General features: G+C 41.1%; 1 protein-coding gene across 1 annotated transcript; it reads right to left on the bottom strand.

Moving 5' to 3' along the window:
- Positions 1–3,527: 3,527 nt before the first annotated feature.
- grap2b (GRB2 related adaptor protein 2b) lies at positions 3,528–6,798 on the bottom strand. The gene is made up of 8 exons (XM_079460523.1): positions 6,663–6,798; positions 5,693–5,791; positions 5,207–5,298; positions 4,970–5,089; positions 4,671–4,830; positions 4,308–4,361; positions 4,155–4,226; positions 3,528–4,051 (listed from the first exon to the last, which is right to left on the bottom strand). Exons 2-8 carry the CDS (start codon positions 5,768–5,770, stop codon positions 3,875–3,877), a joined length of 753 nt encoding a protein of 250 aa, XP_079316649.1. The 5' UTR covers positions 5,771–5,791; positions 6,663–6,798; the 3' UTR covers positions 3,528–3,874.
- Between the last annotated feature and the right edge of the window lie 11,314 nt (positions 6,799–18,112).

An 18,112-nucleotide genomic window follows, 5' to 3' on the forward strand; every position in this document is an offset into this window, starting at 1 on the left:
ATCAAGAACATTCACACCCTCCTACACTCCTACACCCCATCAAGAACCTTCACACCCTACTACACTCCTACACTCCATCAAGAACCTTCACACCCTTCTACACTCCTACACCCCATCAAGAACCTTCACACCCTACTACACTCCTACACTCCATCAAGAACATTCACACCCTCCTACACTCCTACACCCCATCAAGAACCTTCACACCCTTCTACGCTGCTACACCCCATCAAGAACCTTCACACCCTCCTACACTCCTACACTCCATCAAGAACCTTCACACCCTCCTACGCTGCTACACCCCATCAAGAACCTTCACACCCTCCTACGCTCCTACACCCCATCAAGAACCTTCACACCCTCCTACGCTCCTACACCCCATAAAAAACCTTCACACCCTACTACGCTCCTACACCCCATCAAGAACCTTCACACCTTACTACACTCCTACACACCATCAAGAACCTTCACACCCTACTACGCTCCTACACCCCATCAAGAACCTTCACACCTTACTACACTCCTACACACCATCAAGAACCTTCACACCCTACTACACTCCTACACCCCATCAAGAACCTTCACACCTTACTACACTCCTACACACCATCAAGAACCTTCACACCCTACTACACTCCTACACCCCATCAAGAACCTTCACACCCTACTACACTCCTACACCCCATCAAGAACCTTCACACCCTACTACACTCCTACACCCCATCAAGAACCTTCACAGCCTCCTACACTCCTACACCCCATCAAGAACCTTCACACCCTACTACACTCCTACACCCCATCAAGAACCTTCACGCCCTACTACACTCCTACACCCCATCAAGAACCTTCACACCCTACTACACTCCTACACCCCATCAAGAACCTTCACGCCCTACTACACTCCTACACCCCATCAAGAACCTTCACACCCTACTACGCTCCTACACCCCATCAAGAACCTTCACACCCTACTACACTCCTACACCCCATCAAGAACCTTCACACCGTCCTACACTCCTACACCCCATCAAGAACCTTCACACCCTACTACACTCCTACACCCCATCAAGAACCTTCACACCCTACTACACTCCTACACCCCATCAAGAACCTTCACACCCTACTACACTCCTACACCCCATCAAGAACCTTCACACCCTACTACGCTCCTACACCCCATAAAAAACCTTCACACCCTACTACACTCCTACACCCCATCAAGAACCTTCACACCCTACTACACTCCTACACCCCATCAAGAACCTTCACGCCCTACTACACTCCTACACCCCATCAAGAACCTTCACACCCTACTACACTCCTACACCCCATCAAGAACCTTCACACCCTACTACACTCCTACACCCCATCAAGAACCTTCACACCCTACTACACTCCTACACCCCATCAAGAACCTTCACGCCCTATTACACTCCTACACCCCATCAAGAACCTTCACACCCTACTACACTCCTACACCCCATCAAGAACCTTCACACCATACTACGCTCCTACACCCCATCAAGAACCTTCACACCCTACTACGCTCTTACACCCCATAAAAAACCTTCACACCCTACCACGCTCCTACACCCCATCAAGAACCTTCACACCCTCCTACGCTCCTACACCCCATCAAGAACCTTCACACCCTACTACGCTCCTACACCCCATAAAAAACCTTCACACCCTACTACACTCCTACAGCCCATCAAGAACCTTCACACCCTACTACGCTCCTACACTCCATCAAGAACCTTCACACCCTACCACGCTCCTACACCCCATCAAGAACCTTCACACCCTCCTACGCTCCTACACCCCATCAAGAACCTTCACACCCTACTACGCTCCTACACCCCATAAAAAACCTTCACACCCTACTACACTCCTACAGCCCATCAAGAACCTTCACACCCTACTACGCTCCTACACTCCATCAAGAACCTTCACACCCTACTACACTCCTACACTCCATCAAGAACCTTCACACCCTACTACACTCCTACACCCCATCAAGAACCTTCACACCCTACTACACTCCTACACTCCATCAAGAACCTTCACACCCTACTACGCTCCGACACCCCATCAAGAACCTTCACACCCTACTACACTCCTACACCCCATCAAGAACCTTCACACCCTACTACACTCCTACACCCCATCAAGAACCTTCACACCCTACTACGCTCCTACACCCCATCAAGAACCTTCACACCCTACTACGCTCCGACACCCCATCAAGAACCTTCACACCCTACTACACTCCTACACCCCATCAAGAACCTTCACACCCTACTACACTCCTACACCCCATCAAGAACCTTCACACCCTACTACACTCCTACACCCCATCAAGAACCTTCACGCCCTACTACACTCCTACACCCCATCAAGAACCTTCACACCCTACTACACTCCTACACCCCATCAAGAACCTTCACACCCTACTACACTCCTACACCCCATCAAGAACCTTCACACCCTACTACACTCCTACACCCCATCAAGAACCTTCACGCCCTATTACACTCCTACACCCCATCAAGAACCTTCACACCCTACTACACTCCTACACCCCATCAAGAACCTTCACACCATACTACGCTCCTACACCCCATCAAGAACCTTCACACCCTACTACGCTCTTACACCCCATAAAAAACCTTCACACCCTACCACGCTCCTACACCCCATCAAGAACCTTCACACCCTCCTACGCTCCTACACCCCATCAAGAACCTTCACACCCTACTACGCTCCTACACCCCATAAAAAACCTTCACACCCTACTACACTCCTACAGCCCATCAAGAACCTTCACACCCTACTACGCTCCTACACTCCATCAAGAACCTTCACACCCTACCACGCTCCTACACCCCATCAAGAACCTTCACACCCTCCTACGCTCCTACACCCCATCAAGAACCTTCACACCCTACTACGCTCCTACACCCCATAAAAAACCTTCACACCCTACTACACTCCTACAGCCCATCAAGAACCTTCACACCCTACTACGCTCCTACACTCCATCAAGAACCTTCACACCCTACTACACTCCTACACTCCATCAAGAACCTTCACACCCTACTACACTCCTACACCCCATCAAGAACCTTCACACCCTACTACACTCCTACACTCCATCAAGAACCTTCACACCCTACTACGCTCCGACACCCCATCAAGAACCTTCACAGCCTCCTACACTCCTACACCCCATCAAGAACCTTCACACCCTACTACACTCCTCACAACCTTCAAAAAACTACTTCAAACTCATCTCTTCTGTGAATACTTGACTGACAAATGAAAGAAAAGTACACTAACCCTCTAACTATTTCTCTTTTATGATATATCACTTATTGCTCCCTGAACTCTCTGTAAGTCGCTTTGGATAAAAGCATCTGCTAAATGACTAAATGTAAATGTAATTAGTGTAAAAAATGTACATACAGACAAAGAACCTTCTGATATGCAGAAAAATTAATAGTCATTGGAATAACTGCACAGAAAAGTGAAGTTTTGGAGAAGTTTATTGGTTTTGTATTTTCTGAACTGGGATTATTTTGACTGTTAATGTAAATAACTCATAATATGAATTTAATAACTTGTTCGCATCAAAACTAGGAACATAAATATAGTTGACTCTGACCTTTGGTTGTCCCGGTGGCGTTTATAAATCAAGTACACCTTAAATGAATATCATGTTTTGGGAACATTTTATGCAGAAATCCTGATCATTACAAAGGATCTATCAAGATGATGTATTAAGTGTGAATGCTCAGCTGTTAAACTAAACACATCTTTGTATGTTCTGTTGTTATTATAATCAAGTGTAATATACATTTATGTGTGATGAGTTTTAAACAGGATTTGTGTAGTTGACAGGAAAGAGTCCGGTTCTTCCACGCAGACGACCCTTCCACCAGAAACGATCTGACTGATCTAGAACCTCAATAAGATCTCCTGTGCGAAAGTTCAACTCATCCGGATCTTCTGCAGTGAAGTCAAACATGGCTCGAACGGACATCACAGACGACTGCAGACGCAACCACACATGAAAACATCTCTCGTCACTTTATGAGCTTCTCACACAATCAAAGACATTGCCTGTATAACAGGTGTGTGTGTGTGTGTTGTACCTGTGGAGGTGGTTGGGGTTCAGGTGGGCGGGGCAGGGACGGGGATGGTGCCCGGAAATTGTTGGGTCTCCCCTATGACAATAAAAGAAAGCTTGAATGAAACTTGATTTGACTCATGAGATCAGACGAACGCAAGAATGAGTGAAGCTCTACCTGAGAGAAGGCAGATGATTGTACAGGATTTCTGTGTGGAGCATCTGGTGGACTCTGACACACACACACACACAGAGAGAGAGAGGGAGAGAGAGAGAGAGAGAGAGAACAGCAGTATCAAAGGTTGGGTGTGTAGTTTCATAATGACGTTAAATAGTAAACTAGCTTTAAAAACATTAACAGGGAAAATGTCCCGCTCTCCGGCTCTCTCCAAAGACACACCTCCAGCTATTAAGAAGCCACTTTCAACTATTGTAATATATTGAATTGTTTCTCGGCGGTTGCTAGGGTGTCCTGTGGGGTTTCTGGACCGTTCCTAAGTGGTTCTTGTCTGTCTGATCTCCTGGGTTCAGGGCGACTCACCCGCTGTTCTGTCAGCAGAAACACACGACTCTGTTTGGAAATGGAGTTTTGGGTGTAAAACTCCACCAGTTTGTTGAGGGAACTGAACTTCTCGTTCCAGAGAAAATACTGCCCGCTCCTGCTTCTCATCACCTTAAAGTGCTGAACATCACTTTCATGTCTAAAGCCACAAACACAAAAAACAGTGTGAAAGTCAAACACACGCGAGCTCAATAAATGTTTGACACTGTAAGGACCCAACAAGGACACAAGCTTATAAATCAAACTAAAAGATGTCTTTTGGAAATGTCAACGTGTACCTGACTGAAATCGAGAAGTCCCCTTGTGAACTCTGTGAGCCGCGGATGATGAAGGATCCGATTGGCTGAGACATCAGTTTCTCCTGTGAGGCTTGCCGGCTGATGTTCTCCTGAAACCAACTGAAGACAGATTGTACTATCACACAAAGGACCGACACGATCCTGAACAAACTCCACACACGAGCATGACCTCTGACCGCTGAAACACAGCTGACCGGGCCGATGTGTGTCTGTTACCTGGGGAAGTTTGTGATGATGTAATTCTGTGGCACACATCCTTCCATGCCGTTTATTTCTGCTCGGAACCAGTTTTCATTGGTGCATAAAATCTACAGTTGATGAATACAAAAACACTTCAACACCTCCTTCAACAGACAAAACATAATCATAAGATTTAAAGGACCATTCCGTGAAATTAAGTGCAATCTATGGTGGCTGACACAGGTCAAAGATGTTGTCAAGTTTTCGCTTCTTTCCTGAATGTGCAAAACGCATTCTGTAGAGACGTTTGTCTGTTTAGGGACACTGTAGAAACAACATGATGAATCCTGTGCAAGGGCACCCGCTGTGTGTGTAGATGAAAATAGCTCATTCTAGATCCTCCAATATACTACACACTGGCCCTTTAAATGAATGAATGTAGTGAATTTATTGTTTTTTTTAAGCGTTTTACACAAATTGTGTGTATCAGTGTAACATGTATGTGCTAAGCAGCTCAGAGACCTTGATGTTATCTCCTCTCTTGAAGCTCAGCTCATCCTCTGCTGAAGCACTGAAGTCATATTTGCCGGTCGCCTCCATGATCAAAACTCTGAGACTTAACTGAGAAACACAGTGAATGAACAAAATCAACATTCGCTTTAAACTTGAAAGTGTCAACATGAAACATCAATAATGAGTGATCACAAACCATCCCACATGATGAATGTGACAGCAAATATTCAATGAGAGAATGGCAAGACTTTATTATATTCATCAGATATACATTTTTGACAAACTTTGTTAGTGAGATATCACGCAGTGACGAATGCTTCACATAAGAAGAAGAGAGGAAAAAGAGTCGATGTTGCAATACCAGAAACCACACGTCAGTCTAACTGTTCAGCCACAGGCAACAAAAATACTCAAACTGCAGCAGAAGTGACATATTTAAAACACAACACACACTTGAGCTGTTAGAAAGTTTAGTCGATGGTGTGTGTTCACGCTGCATCAGCATCTGTTTCCGTCCAGATCTGTGTTTCTGCACCGCTGGTTCTATTTCATCTCTTTCAAAAGCTCCAGGTCCAATGATTTATAAGTACAGAGCAACGGGGCTGTGGTCACAGCTTTGAGCTCAGCGAAGATTTCTAGTTGTGGATTTATTTTATAGACACACACCTTACTATCATGTCTTTAAATAAATCTTCAGACACATATGTTCCTGTAACACACAGTGCATTTATTGACATGCTTTAAACCATATTGACACACTAAATGTGGTAACTGAGTTGTCAGCCTGCATATATATATATATAAACCTTGTGATGACTAATCATGTTTTTAACAGAAACCACACCTTACATCAGACTCTTCTCTTAACTCAACAGGTTTTACTTCACAACATGAGCACAACATTATTTATTCCTTCGTTTTCAGATTCATACAGCGATGTTTGAAGAATGTTCTGAAATGTAAAGATTGTTGTACTTACAGTTCCCAATCTGAGTTTTCTAACACGAGCTGTCAGCTTATTTCGTAACGCCTGGCAGAAGACATCAAGTCAAACTCATTTTGCATTATGTACGAATCTTGCATGCATGATTGAAAAAAGAGGAAACAGAAATAAGAAATGATACCCTCCCCTTGAGTTCTCACCAATCCAGCTGTTGTTTAAACTGTGACTTACACACACACACACACACACACACACACACACTTCCTGTGTATTTAAGGAACAGAACTTATCTCCACAGAGATAAGTGTGTTACTTGATGATGTTTGATTTTACAATTTTTACAATAGGCCTAAGCTTAAAAACTTTAGTCTAAGTATGACATAAACTTTATATGATATCACACTCATTTAGATTGCTTTGAAATCATCTTGACCTTTACTGTTGCTTTGTATAGTGTGTGTGTGTGTGTGTATTGTGGTTTGTTAGATCTTTGGTAGGTGTCAACTGTTTTTATGGTAACTATTGTGGAAAAAACACTTTATATAAACACAATAAATGTAATGCAGGTGGCAATTATATGTCCAGTAAGATTGGTAATGAATATAATGTATTCAGTTGGAATCTCGCGATACTTTAACGTCATACGCTGATCAATCTGTGCAGACCACATCATGTCGAACGCGCAAAGTGACCATATATTTGAGTCACATGACGGGTGTGGTTTATTTAGGGTGGAAAGTTTAAACATGTTTGTTTGTGGAAGAAGTCAAATGAATCGACTATCATCCTATAGTTGTTTTTAAGAATCGGCTAAGAACACATCTCTTCCTTCAGCAGCTCTGGATAAAAGTGTCTGCTAAATGACAAAATATAAATGTGATTCTGAATGTTTATTGTTAATTTGTTTGGATCTATTTCAGACCTGACAGAATGAGATTTAGGCCACATTTACACGATGAAAAACTGAAATGTATTTGAAAAGTTTCACGTAGACATGAAACTTCTGCATTTACACAGATCCAGGAAAACTGATATAAACGCTGTAGTATGCAAGCCAGGCCAGGGGATGGCGATGTTGTTGTGTAAAGAAGCAGGAAGTACCTTGGCACATACACATGTACAGTTATAAGCCAAAAGTGCTTTTAATACCGTTGGTCGACATATATGTGTGTTTAAGTCTGGGGAAAGTAAATAGTGTGTTGGAATTGGTACAGCAAATCCACATTTTCTATACACAACAACCTTGGCCTGGCGTGCACACTACTGCATTAATCAGTTTTCCTGGATCTGTGTAAATGCAGACCGCTTTGAAACTTTTCTAAAACGCAAAGTAAAAACTTTAGTTTTTCATAGTGTAAACGTGGCCTTACATGAATGCAGGTGAGTTCTGCGTTATCATGATCTGTACTGATGTGTCATCAGTTTGATTTGACTTTGATCACTTTTCTGATGAAGATGAAGAGATCATAATGAAAAAATCTAATGAATTGGAGCACATTTACAAGGCATAAACACTGCATGTGACATCTGAGAGATTTCCAGACTTCCTCATAGACATCATGGTGTCAACTGTTGTCAAGGTCCAGAAAAGCACTAAAGACATGGTGACATTGGTCCATCCGCTCATAGCGGCTCAGTTGAAATTCTTTGAAGCGATGAGAATACTTTATGTGCAAAAAACAAACTAAAATAGCGACTTTAATGGATATAGTCTCCTCTGTCGAATAGGGTCAGCGTACAATAGTGGCAAGCCCTCATGCATTAGTTACCATGGCGATGAAACCCGCTCAAATTTTGCAGACGCTTTTATCCAAAGCGACTTACATGTTATGATAGGCCTACTATACATATTTTTAAGTATGTGCAATCCCTGGTTTGGAACCCATGACCTTGGCATCACTAGCACCTGCTCTAACCACTGAGACATAGGAAAGCTTTGTTTTGTAGTTTTGTGTCACATGACCAATAATGTGGATCGTAAATCTGTCCTAATTTATGTGAGTGTTGACAAATTATTAACTCAATTCAACTCAATCGCACTCAGCTTATGATTATCAACTGCAGGCAGAATTGATCTGGGAAATATTGTTAAATAATAGTTTAGACGTCATATTTATTTGGATTTAAAGCAGCTATAACTGTTCTAAAACAGCTGGCCATTTTGACTTGTTTTAGCTGGTTTTATAAGTCAGATGTAACATATATTTGTGCAGTATTTCTTTACATGTCCTGAGACCCCAGTAGGGATAAGGCCTAAAACGTATGGATGATGGATTGATGTTCTCGTTTTAGCCGGAACACACACACACACACACACATACAGACACGCACGTACACACACATACGCAGACAGACACGCATGCATGCACACACACACACACACACACACACACACACACACACACACATACGCGGACAGACACGCACACACACATATACGCAGACCACGCACTGTGATGAATGACATTGACATCAGCGTCAAGCTCTCTCATATGACTGAACACATCTAATCTTGCTCTTCCGTGTGTAATCCGAGGAAATACAATATCTCTGTAACTAGAATGTCATAAGTGTTTAGTTTGAGCGATTGTAATAATTAATTTGGTGTATTTAGTGTCAGAAGCACGAGAGAGATACTGTTTAGTGTGCTGACTGCTTAGGGCTGAAGAAGAGTTCAGCTAACAGTGTGTTATATCGTCTGGTTTAGATCAAACTCTGCTCCATCACTGTCTGTCTCACATAAATGTACATTACAGTACATGACTGAGGAACATTCAAGCACACATCAAAAAGTCCTTCAAGAGACAAAGATCAGACCAAAAATAAAGCATGTTACAGTAACAGTAGTGTGTTGGACTGGGGAGCAAATATTTTAAATGTTTTGAAGCCTCTTACTGTAGTAGTCTATAGTGTAACATATAGATATTACTACAAAGAATGATGTACTTAACCAAAGCGATTGATTTGATAAACTCAAGTATATACTGTGTTTACTACCATAGCACCCATACAGTTTACTATAGTAAATACTTAAAGTGTTTTACTGCAGGTAAATGCATGTTATTTGTGAGCTGTTCCTTTAAGGCGCACCAGAGATGCTGTCTTTATAGGGAGCACACAAACTTACGTCTGTGCAAGTTGCTCGGCTCTCCTTCGGAATCACCGTGCGCGTTCCCGCGTGCGCTCACCTGAGGCGATGCTGCGCCCGCGCGCTCAGGTGATGCAACAGCCTCCAGAACCCACGCGAAACACGCCGTGATGTCTGTGGATGTTTGCAGCTGGAAGAGAATCTCACGGGAAGCTCAAGTGCGCGCGCGTCCTCTAACATCATTCCTGAAGACATTCCCACGGACACGAAGAGCGCGCGCTCGCGGGCAGATTGTGTTTCTCGTGTGGATTGTGGAGTTTCCTCAGAGCTTCTCTGTGTTTATTGACACTGATGACAAATAAAACATCTTTCATCTGAGGCGGCGGGACGCAGCATCACGACACCTGCACGCGCATCTCTCCGCGCTTTCATCTTTAATGACAGATATCACGGTGAGTTCAGGACGTGACCATTCAAACTTTTACACTCATCTGAACACACGCACACACAGAATAAATGCACAGAAGCCGCATCTAAATATAGTTCATTGTTTATTTAAATGAACTCTCCTCTCATATTTATAGTAATCTTATTTTTTTGTAAGCGTCGTATAATCAATTATCTACTCTATAATCGATTTTAATATGTGATTTAGATTCAGTGATGTTGAGATATTAGAGGATTATTTTTGTCAGGTAAACACAAGTGCGCCCATCACATCATATTTGTCTTTATTTATCACCTGTTTCATCACGCGCCAGAAACATCACACCATTGATATAGTGTAAAGTGGAAGCATTTCTTTGTTTTTTCTGAGATTTCCGAACGATTCATTTACATTAAGCAGGATATTTCAGTGTTTTAACACGCGACTTTCTGAAACGGCTGCTCGCTCCCGTGTGTTGTCCGTGAGCGCGCTCATTGAATCACGAGAGAGTTTAATGTGTCTATGGATGAAATTAATTTTGGACTGGTGATAAATAAAGACAAATGTGATGGGCGCACTCGTGTTTCTGATGCAAAAAATAATCCTCTAACATCACTGAATCTCAATCACATGTTCTGACACATATTAAAATCAATTATAGAGTAGATGATTCATTATTATCTAGAATTAACGCTTACAATTAATAAGATTATTATAAATATGAGAGGAGAGTTCATTTAAATAAACAATGAACTATATTTAGATGTGACTTCTGTGAGCCACCTTGCTAAATTAATTTAACTTGAATGACAGGTTTGCAGTATAAAGTTATAAAATAATAAAGTCTAACCCTGACTGTATAAATGACGCGCGTGTGTTTAGCTGTTAAATCAAACAGGAAATCTCAGTTTCCATGACATGTTTATGGGATTATCTGTGGATTATGGTATAGTTCATGCTTGTCATTTTGAGGTCTGTAACAGTTCTCATGTGTATTTTCTATAGTCACATCTTGAGATGATCAATGAGAGCTGTCTGAATAAAACAGATGTGTTGATGTGTAATGAATGTAATCGTTTAGAGGTCATCTGCTCGTGTGATGTGGAGGGTCTTGCTGTTGTGGGGTTGGAAGCCTAATTCTTTTGCTGTGGTGAACCCTGGATCAATAAAACTAATAACTCAGCCCTCCGACCTCACACGCACACGCACGCACACACACACACACACACGCACACGCACACGCACACGCACACACACACACACACACACACACGCACACGCACACACACACACACACTGTCATTCTTTAGGTCTTTGCTGGTTTAAAGGTGTGTGTGTGTGTGTGTGTGTTTATTGAATGGGTGCTCAGATGTTTCTCCTTCACGTTGGACAAGGGCTGTTATTGTAAGTGTGCCGGTCTCTGTGTCCAGTATCAAGCGGATGATTTGACTAATGGCTCCATTAATATTGTATGAGGTGCAGACAGAATGTGTCTCAGAACCAGAGAAAGATTTCTGAATCTCAATCACGTCTCACATCTGAATCACAGACACTCTTTGGTCATACTACAGTTTCTACGCAGTGATGTCATAGAACAGTGTTTCTTAACCAGGATCTGCTGTGCAGTCTAAAACATTGAGATCCAACCCTTTACTCTTTATAGTTTTATAGTTAAAGTTTTTTTCACAAAAAATAACTTATGGAAAAAGGCTTCAATGAGTGTCTGTGTGACCTGTATCTGTAGAGCGTTCAGTGTCTTGTGCTTGATGATGTTTCTAAATGATGAATATCAATGAAGTGTTATCAGTGTAGACTCTATCTCTAAGAAGTGGTACTGGAATAGAAAGACCATATAGATGTGTGATTACCTCACCGGCAGAGTTTTGACACTAGTAGTGTGTATTAATCTGTACTCGTTTGTGCACACAGCACATCAGATAATGTGTGTATACACTGGAAACAGATGTAGGTCATTCATAGAATAAAGTCACTCTCATTCATAACTCTCTCTCTCTCTCTCTCTCTCTCTCTCTGTGTGGGGCTGAGCTGTGTTCTGCCTCTGTGTGGCTGTAAGCAATGTTTTAATGTTGAGCGTTGATGAGACGGCTGGAGAGCGTGATGGAGGCGAGATGATGTGTTTGTGTGTGTGTGTGTTTAACACTATTAAGTGTTGTAATACCAGCAACAGTCATGGAAAGATCTGCTTTCAGAGAGAACATATTCAGTAATATTAATAATAATGAGATTTTTGCCGTCAGGTTACAAATCTGTATAATGTTCAATAATTCATCATGGAATGTGGAAATAAGAGCTTTTAGATATCTTCTCTGTGTGTGTTTATGGATTCATTGAATCTTCTTGTGTTGCTGTGGAGACAGAATATTAAAGGAAGGTTCATCTAAACTGTAATGAACACATTTCTCTCATTTGTTTTGGTTTCAGTTTGATCATCTGGATGATGTTTCACATTCACACTGCAGCTGAACTTCTCTTCTGTACACACACGGTTCAGTTCTTTTCACACACAATCTGCACATACATTTGGGCTCATTTTCTGATCAGAATGAGGTCAGTGTGACTGTAGTTTTGTTCACTGAAGTCACACACACAGTTGAACAAAAGAAGTGTAAATATTAAATAAAACATCATGCTTGTTGTGTCTGTTTGTTTGTTTTGTCATTTATATAAATAAATCGGTTTAATTGTTAAACATCCATCACATCTGTTTACATCTGTTGACTCTGTTGTTCTGTACACACCTGGATCCGTATCTTTTCATTTCAGTGTTGTTCACTCATAGCACATGCATTATGTGTGTATGTCTACAAAAACAATGTTGTAGATTTGTTATTTGAAATCTTTGTGAATTTGGAGAGTTCTACATGAGCGGCAGCGTGTACAAGAATAGTCATTTGCATTAAACACGCGTTACACGGCCAATCCATCTCCACATAAGCGCTTTATGCACACGTCTTTCCTTACAGCCTTTTGTCACTTTCGTGCAGCTGTTCAGAGACGCTCTCCTCGAGCAATGCCAAGTGTTCAAACACAATAAACATTTACATTTAGGCATTTGGCAGACGCTTTTATCCGAAGCAACTTACATTGTATTATCCTATACATTTATACATAGGTATCTGAAATCCCCTGGGATCCAACACACAACCATGCGTTGATAACATAATGCTCTTACCACTGAAATACAGGAAAGCTTTAATAAACACCTTTAATTCTTTTATACCCAGATTATAGACCTCTCATTAGCCAGCTGTACATAGACCTATATTTCAGAGAAACCTTGCAACACATATGCAGCTTTTCATACTCTTTCAATGTACAGTTTATTGTCTGATGAAATAAACAGCAAAATTAAATTAAAACTATATTGAATAATTGTATTATATCATTTTATAAATGAATTTTGTAATACAGTTAATGAATACAATTATGGTTGTGTTCAGATAAAATGTTACACAATTATACGGTAGAGTGTAAGTGCTCTTGTGTACGTGTGGTATCAGCTGTCCCTATATTTCTTCGTTAAATGTATAATACATTTTCGTGCACATTTTTAGTTGTTCTTAAAATGCTTTGTTTCACGGATATTTGTGCGTACGCAAGCTAAGTGAATGAGACCCAGTGTTTCTATTATCACACAACACTGTTAATGTGGCTGCTGCTGAGTGTTAAACTAACATCAGCGTGTGAGAGTCAGCTTCATGAATCAATGATCCTCACATGAACACTCTTCACCTGTGTGTGTGTGTGTGTGGTGTATTGAGCGGTCTCTCCTCGCCGGTCCCTCTGTTACCGGGGAAACACCCGGCTGATGTCAAGCATCTTCTCTGGTTTGTGTCACTTTGATGAAATGATGCAGTTATTTATAACACTCATCAATATTTCAGTGCAGGAAATGTGTTTCAAACTGTCTGCTATGATAACACTGTGTCCCTCGTGTCAACACAACTATTTCAGTCCAGCTGTCTGTTTTGCTACCTGACAAACACATTCCTCAGACACTCAATCCTGATTGGATCAGACACGTTTACAGTCGTTATAGACAGAAATAAGCATTTAACTTGGACCCCTCGCTCTGAATTCATGTGTCAAGTGTCTACAGTATGTTGTTTGGCACCTTTACTCACACTACAGTTACACAACTATTTTTATTACACGGCTAGTTGAAATGCTTGATTCTGATTTGTTATTCCCAGATAACAACCTCTCAAAACTAATAACACACGGTAACCCAGATGAAGCAAATCATTTTGACAGATTTTTAGATTTTCGTTTAATAACTTATATGACGTTATATTTACAAATGATTCAACCAAAATGCCTGTTCGTGTCATTTGAACGTCGTTTCTCACCAAATGGTGATTTTTATAAGATACAAGATCATGTCCTGTCAGACTGTCAGGGCTTATTTCTGCGATAACAACAGGCTGCCTGTACATTATCCCACGTATACTGTTCATATTCATAAATTAAATTGAAATTCATTGGTGTCTTTAATCAAATATATTGTCATATGTGAATATATGTTGTGTGCGTGTGTTCGTGTGTGTGAAACAGGAGATAGTGAAGGGTAACACATGATGAGTTTTTTGCTCTTACCCAGAGGCTGTAGATCTGTGACAGTGTGTGTGTGTGTTTGTAGTATAAAGTGTGTGTGTGTTTAAGATTTTATTGTTGTGAGAAGATTATTGTTACACGCTCATTGTTCAACACTCATTTATGTTCAAGTCATTCAGATGAGGGTCTGTTGTGATGGTGTGGATCAGAACCCAGATCTGTTGATGGTCTGATTATAATGTGAAACACTTCACTTACAATTATATTAAATTGTGTAAGATGATGAGATGCTGTTTGAAGCCTGATGGTACCAGGTGATGATGATAATGTATACCATAATGCATTACTGAATGAATAGAAATTCCATCCTTTATTTACTTGTTTTTATGTGTGTGTGTGTGCTGACAGTGCTGGTGTTGTGTAATTTAGTGTGCAGAATGGGAGTTATTTTAGAGTGTCAGCGCTAACAGTCCGGAACAGCTAAAGAACCAGAGAATATGTCTGCGCACGCTTTTGTGTGTGTGTGTTTGTAAGACAATAACACTGATTGTTAAGTGCTTAATGAGTCTGGACAAACACACCGCTTGGCTCAGACTGTGTGTGTGTGTGTGTGTGGCAGAGATGGCAAACACCCACAGAAAACTGAGCATTTATAGAAATAATAAACACACGCTTTATCATGTTTTAAGGAGGGGGACATTTCTGTGTATTTCTATATAATAATATTTGGTTAATCTGTTGTGTTTAACATCAGTGTGTTTGTTTTAGTGTCAGACTTGTGTTTGTTTAGCATTAGCTGTGTTTGTTTATTGTTTATTAGTCATATTTGTTAAGCACCAGCTGTGTATCGTTGTGTTTATTTACCATGGGGCTTCATGAATGTGTAACATTAATGTTTGATTTGATGATGTCATTTTAACATGTGTGTGTGTCACTGATGACATCATAAGGTGATATTTGATAATACTCAAGACAGATTAGCATGTGTTGCAGCAGTAATTGTGTGTTAATAGGCTCTGTTGTGATTGGCTGATTTCTTTACAGGTGAAATGATTGACAGTGCTCGCTCTTATTGTCATTATAGTGAGTTTGTCTGGTGTTGAAATGAATGTTTAACACACGTTAGTCTTTTTACATTAGACATTAGTTAAGTGTGAGAATCCCCTTGAATGCACATTTTCAGTGGATTAATTACAGGATGAGAGAGAGAGAGAGAGATATTCAGTTTATAGGGTGTCATGAATGTTCGTGAGACTCACAGTATGAAACCAACTGCTCTTTTAATCCAGTTGAATTTCCAAGAACACAGTTGACGTCTGAACGTCCCTCCTGCTGTGTGTGTGTGTAGATTCCTTTATCTCCTCATTTAAACAGGTTTTATACAGGTTTTTTTGTCGCTTTACCTCCCTCAGTATTTCAGTCTCGTGATTTAATAAAACTGTGTAGGTGTGTGTTTTACACTTACATAAATCATCATGTTATATACACACGTGTGTGTGTGTGTGTGTATTGTGCTGTGTGGAGGAAAGTTTGGCTGAAGCTCATTATAGATATAAGCTTATAGGTGTTGTGATAGTCCGGTCTCTTCTCTTTTATTTTGTGAATAATATGTAAGATCCTGTAATGTCATTTTGAGAATGTTCCGTCCACATCGGACGTGATGTCCACAGAATGAAAGTGAATAACAGGAGAGAGAGAACGTCACCTGTACCTGCTCATGTTTAACACACGGTTAGATTTGGGTTTTACTGTGGTGATGGCATCTCATCTCATCAGAAGTTCAGAGCGCTCATATAATACTGAACTGAGTCTCAGAGGATGTCATCACAGTCACAGCCGTCGCTTCCAGACACATTGCATTCAAGTTTTCTTTTCATTATTGTTCACTTTTCCCTGAAGTCCACTCGGATGAAGGTTTCTGGCATCATGATGTAGTTTTACACCTGTTCACACCTACAGAATGTTCCAGTGCTTTTGACAGTGTACTCATCCTGTTACATCACACCAGTAAAGCTCTTTGAGCGTTTATTTAGTGTCATTTTCTCAAATGGATAACAACATCTTATTCTTGTGAACCTGCGCACATATCTGCACATCATCAGTTTGTAGATGTGTTGGTTTGCGCATCTGCAGTACATCTCTAAAACATTCTCTGTCACATCAGAGTTACAGTCGCCATTCAGCAGAGGGTTTTTGTGGCTGGTCATATGTTTTGTGTTGTGCGTGCGTCTGTGTGAGTCTGTGTGTGTGTGTGTGTCTGGGTCATTAATCATCACCTGTGCTTTATGTGAATCAAACACACACATACACATGCAGAGCTAGCTTTCTAAAACAAAATACATCACATGCTATTTTTATCAGCGGCGCTTTCCTGAGACATTAACAACTACATAACTGCAGAGAGAGAGCGAGAGAGAGAGAGAGAGAGAGACATTTGTGATAAATGTAATAAATTTAAAGAAGTGAGAGAGATGCAGATGTTACTGGAGGAGAAGAGACAAACATCTCATTCATCTCTCAGCTTCACAAACTACTCCCTTCATCTCAAGGCTCATATACACTCTTTACTTTTATTATATTCTCATGTTTCTGCCTAAAATCTACATTTAATATTAATATTTTTATTTGTCGAGACAAAAGTACCCTGAAAGAGAGAGCACAGTAATGACTGACAGCTGTCAGCGGGGTTTCTGTTTGACAGAAGTGATGGTGAGTTTTGGTGATGTGGGCGTGTCTAGTCTAGTGGGCATTTCCACAGTTGGGCTAAAGATGTTGATGGAGCTCATTTTTCTCTTTTTCTCAAAAAAACAAAATTGTGTCAGAAATTGTTTGTGCTCCTTGTCATTTCTATTCCTTCATTTTGTGTGGGTGCGTCTGTGTGTGAAACAGAGAGAGTGTTTATGTGTGTGTGCGTGTGTTTGTTTGAGTATCTCTAAGGTCATCAGCAGGTGTTTAGTAAATAAAGAATCATTATGTAAATGTCATTAGTTTACACAAGAGGCACCTGGAGACGCACGCACACACACACAGACACACACTCTGCTGCAGTCATGTTTCTGATGGGTTTCACTTCAGATTGTTCTCAGGGATTCTGTGTAGCCACATTCCAAAAAACAAGAGCAAAATGTAAATTAGACTCATTTATAGCGGAGCTCTCAGACTTCTGCACACTCCAACAAATCAAGTTTAAAGTGTCGTTCTGTGTCATTATAACAGTTCTGTCATCAGATGAGAGCTCATGAATGTGATTCTTAAAGCACTTATTCTGTTGCAGACGGGTCCAGAGCCATGACTTCAGAGGGTCCCGCTGCGGTGGACCCGTCTGCCTCTCCCGGCTGGGATCGGCCTGTCGAGCAGGAAGAGGCGGGGCCAACAGAGCAGATAGAGGAAGTGGCC

The sequence above is a fragment of the Barbatula barbatula genome (assembly GCF_947034865.1).
Source record: "Barbatula barbatula genome assembly, chromosome: 7".
NCBI lineage: Eukaryota > Metazoa > Chordata > Actinopteri > Cypriniformes > Nemacheilidae > Barbatula > Barbatula barbatula.

Bases quoted from the DNA above. Each gene is read 5' to 3' on its own strand.
- grap2b (XM_079460523.1), bottom strand. From the start codon at position 5,770: ATGGAGGCGACCGGCAAATATGACTTCAGTGCTTCAGCAGAGGATGAG. The intron at 5,299-5,692 runs GTCTCTGAGCTG...CATCAACTGTAG, and splicing joins AGAGAGGAGATAACATCAAG to ATTTTATGCACCAATGAAAA. The intron at 4,052-4,154 runs GTACAACACACA...TTGCGTCTGCAG, and splicing joins AACCCCAACCACCTCCACAG to TCGTCTGTGATGTCCGTTCG.